We start from the raw sequence: 3,450 nt of genomic DNA, 5'->3' as shown, positions 1-3,450 counted from the left end.
TCATTAGAGGATGAAATTGCGGAAACTCTCGGAGATCCCTCCTCGCCGTCCTTCACCTGGAGGCCTGGAACCTCTTTAATCCCCAAGACAAGCCGGGGCCGCTCCGGCTCTCCGACGCTCAAGTTAATTTTATGCTGCACTTTCGAGGCGGAAAGGTATTATTAAATATTAGGACACTCCATTAGAAGCGTGCCCAGGGCTGCAGAGAGCCGTGCCAACGTCTCGGAATGAAGCGCAACGCGTCCGCTTCACCCTAAACCCGAAAGGGACTCGGTTCACTGGGGACAGCAGTCCAGCGTGGCTTAGCTGTCAGGCCGGCCACAGACACAGAAGGAGCCCTAAAACCCGGGTCACAGGCTCTTTCTGGGGACGCGAGCCGGCCCCACAAGCATCCTGGAACAGCGGCTCCCTCCCCTGCCCTTGCAAACATCACCTCCTCCGTAAGATGCAGACTGAGGGTTCCAGCAGACGCCTCCTCCTCCAGCGAGCCCATTTCGGAGGCAGACACGGAGGCCCCAAGAGGGGAAGGGAATTGCCCAAAGCCACCAGCAGGGCCCTCCTGCCACTACAGCCCACAAAGCCGCTTTCTGGCTCCAAGCTGTGTGTTCAGCGAAAAGTACATGAAACAGAACAGGGTGGGAGGGAAGTCAGGCCCAACCCCAGGTCCCCATCCCATCTAAAATGTCTCCCTTGACTCCGGGGTTTCAGAATGTGCCACTCCTCCTTCCACAAACTCATCAAGCGTCTCCCCCACCCCGGGTTCCTGGAAGTAGCTGTGGTCACAGAATGAAAGCAGTTTCCTCTCTGTCACCCATTTCAAACAGATTCTGGGTGGACAGCCAAAAAAAAAAAGACCCAAGTGTCTTCTGGGACACGGGAATGACCACAGGCCGATTCACCCCAGCCTTGGTTTTCTCTCCTGTAAAAGGGGGCTAAGAGGTGGCTTCACAGGGTTGTCTCTGTAGGATTAGATTTGAGCCTGTAAAGCACAGAATCGGGCCCGGCACACATTAAGCGCTGAAATGTGAACTTGCATTTTCCCGGACACAAAATACCAAAACCAGACCCACGTCCCCTCGGAGCCCTGAGAGCTGTGGGTGGCCCCCAGCCAAGGAGCACCTCCAGCCAACCACGGCAGCCTTAGGGCCCCCCTCTCCCCGGCCCTGTTCACAACCAAGGAAAACCTCGGACAAAGCACACGCTCTAGAAACCTTGTTTCTTTAAAAAAAAAAAAACTTTCATAATAAAGTTTATTCCCTAAAGTGGTTGTAAAAAATATAAAATAGGTTTCTGCACAGCAGAAAAATAACGCCAGAGGCCCTCCCCCAACCCCTGGTTTGTGCAAAGGTAAGTGGGTATATGTAAACATGAAGAGGTAGGAGGTTCGACTTCAGATCCAGACACAGTTAAATTAAGCTGCTACAACAACCAGGGGGACCCAGAGGGAGCACCTGGAGGGGGCGCGCCCGCCCCAAGAGCTGGGGAGGGGTCTGCGGCCTGGACCCCCGGCAGCCAGGGGGAGGCGCATCGCCCCCCCGCGCCCGCTCCCTCCAACCCAGGCGTGGAAGGCACCCCCAGCCCCAACGTTATTATTCCACGGAAATAATAATTAATAATGGGAAATAATAAGGAGGCGCCCCAGTTAATGCTGCGTGCGCGGCCGCTCAGATCTGGAAGGGGAAGGAGCTCAAGTAGTCGCGGAGGACGGGGTTGAGGGGGATGCGCGCCAGGTTCTCGCGGCCCACGGTGGCCACGATGCGCTGGCGACACAGCTCCTGCAGCGGCCGCACGCGGCGCTGGCGCAGCGGGGCCCCCAGCATGCGGCGCGGCGCCGCCACGTAGTGTTCGAGCAGCTCGAAGAGGCAGTCGAAGGTCTCGCGGCTGCCGTCCAGGTGGAAGCGGCCGGCCTGGAAGTGCACGCGGATGCTCGTGGGGCCCGAGGCCATCTTCACGCTCAGGGCGAAGAAGCAGTTCCGCTGGCGGCTGTCGCGCACCAGGAAGGTGCCCACCGGCTCGGCGCGCAGCCGCTCGTGCGCCCCGTGCACGCTCAGGGGCCCCCAGTAGAAGCCGCAGGCGTCGAGGAGCGCGCTGGCGCGGGTGATGCGCCGGTACTCGGCGTGCGAGCGGAACGTGCGGAAGTGCGTCTCGCCCGGGGCCGGGGCCGGGACCGCCGGGCAGGGCCGCAGGCGCGCCGGGGCCGCGGGCGCCGCGGAGGAGGAGGCGGAGGAAGAAGAGGAGGAGGAGGAGGAGGAGGAGGAAGGCTCTGGCCGCCGTCGAGGCTCTGCTGCCGTGGAGATTGCATTGTCGGCTGCCACCTGGTTGTGTGCTACCATCCTACACGCGGGGCCGGCCGGAGGGGTGGGCCATAGCGTCCGGGGATGCGCTGATGGGGAGACAGAGGCAGTGAGCGGAGGCGCCGGGTGCGGCCGGGCAGGTGGGGGGCCGCGGGACCACTTGGAGGGGTGGGGCTCCAGGCTGAGCCGACCCCAAAGCGCCGAGGGCGGAGGATCAAGGCGGCGGGGCCCCTTGGAGCCTCAGTGGACGCATCTAGTAAATGGGCTTCCCCATCCGCCGAGGGCTTCCAGGGTGGGTGCGGACTCCGGGTGGCGGGGAGGCGGAGTCCAGCCTCCGGGGCGCTCGGAGTTTGGGTAAGAGAAGGGGGCGTGGAGAGAGGTGCCGGGGAGAAGCCAGCCCCGACTCCGGCCACCTGGCCCTCGGCTCGCCGCCCCGCGGCCGCCGCCTGCCGGCCACACCGGGGATTGGCCGCCCGTCCGGGCGATTTGGGCAGAAGCAGGAGAAAAGCGGCGCTGCGGGAGCCCCGCGCGCGGGGGGCTGCCAGGGTGGGGCCGGCGGGAGCCAGGGGCGTGGCGGCCGCGACCCCAACGCGCAGCCCCCGAGGCCGGCCTGCCAGCTGCGATCCCGTCCTCCCCCGGCCTCCCCTGTCCCTCCCGCTTCCTTGCCCGGTGCCTGGCTCACCTGGCGGCGGGGCGCGGGGCCGCGGGCGGGGCGGCGGGGGGCTCCGGGGCGGCTCTCGCGCATGCTCCGGGGCCGGGAGCCGTGCAGCAGCCACGGCCGCAGCTCGCTCTGCCCGCGCCCGCCCCTGCGCCAGTCTTTTAAACCGGCGTGGGGGCGGGCCCGGCGACAGGCCCCGCCCCGCGGGCTCCGCCCCCCCCTCAGGACCCGCCCTCCCCGCCACTTTCGGTTTCTTTTTCAAGGGTGGCGCTGGCGCGCGGCGGGCCCCCGCCAGCTAGAGCTTTTCCAAACCTCCGGGGACCCGCTCCGCGGAGGCCCCCTACGCTGACCCAGGCTGCACAGCCCTAGGACCCGTCCATCAAGGTCTCCGGCCCCGCCCCTGAACCCGCTGGCCCCTTCTCGGACGCCCCCTTGGGACCTGAAGTCCCTGCTTTTGCCCCCAGGACGCTCGATCGCGGGTTTGTGCATCCAAGCCCT

The 3,450-nt window shown here is 65.2% G+C and overlaps 1 protein-coding gene across 1 annotated transcript; it reads right to left on the bottom strand.

Annotated features, from left to right (window-relative positions):
• Positions 1-1,219: 1,219 nt before the first annotated feature.
• On the bottom strand, positions 1,220-3,093 carry SOCS1 (suppressor of cytokine signaling 1). Its single transcript, XM_044747436.2, has 2 exons — positions 2,977-3,093; positions 1,220-2,383 (listed from the first exon to the last, which is right to left on the bottom strand). The coding sequence occupies exon 2, from the start codon at positions 2,331-2,333 to the stop codon at positions 1,665-1,667; it is 669 nt and encodes a 222-aa protein (XP_044603371.1). The 5' UTR covers positions 2,334-2,383; positions 2,977-3,093; the 3' UTR covers positions 1,220-1,664.
• Positions 3,094-3,450: the final 357 nt, after the last annotated feature.

The sequence above is a fragment of the Equus asinus genome, chromosome 14 (assembly GCF_041296235.1).
Source record: "Equus asinus isolate D_3611 breed Donkey chromosome 14, EquAss-T2T_v2, whole genome shotgun sequence".
Classification (NCBI taxonomy): domain Eukaryota; kingdom Metazoa; phylum Chordata; class Mammalia; order Perissodactyla; family Equidae; genus Equus; species Equus asinus.
This window is presented reverse-complemented; position numbering and strand designations above follow the sequence as displayed.

Bases quoted from the DNA above. Each gene is read 5' to 3' on its own strand.
- SOCS1 (XM_044747436.2), bottom strand. From the start codon at position 2,333: ATGGTAGCACACAACCAGGTGGCAGCCGACAATGCAATCTCCACGGCA.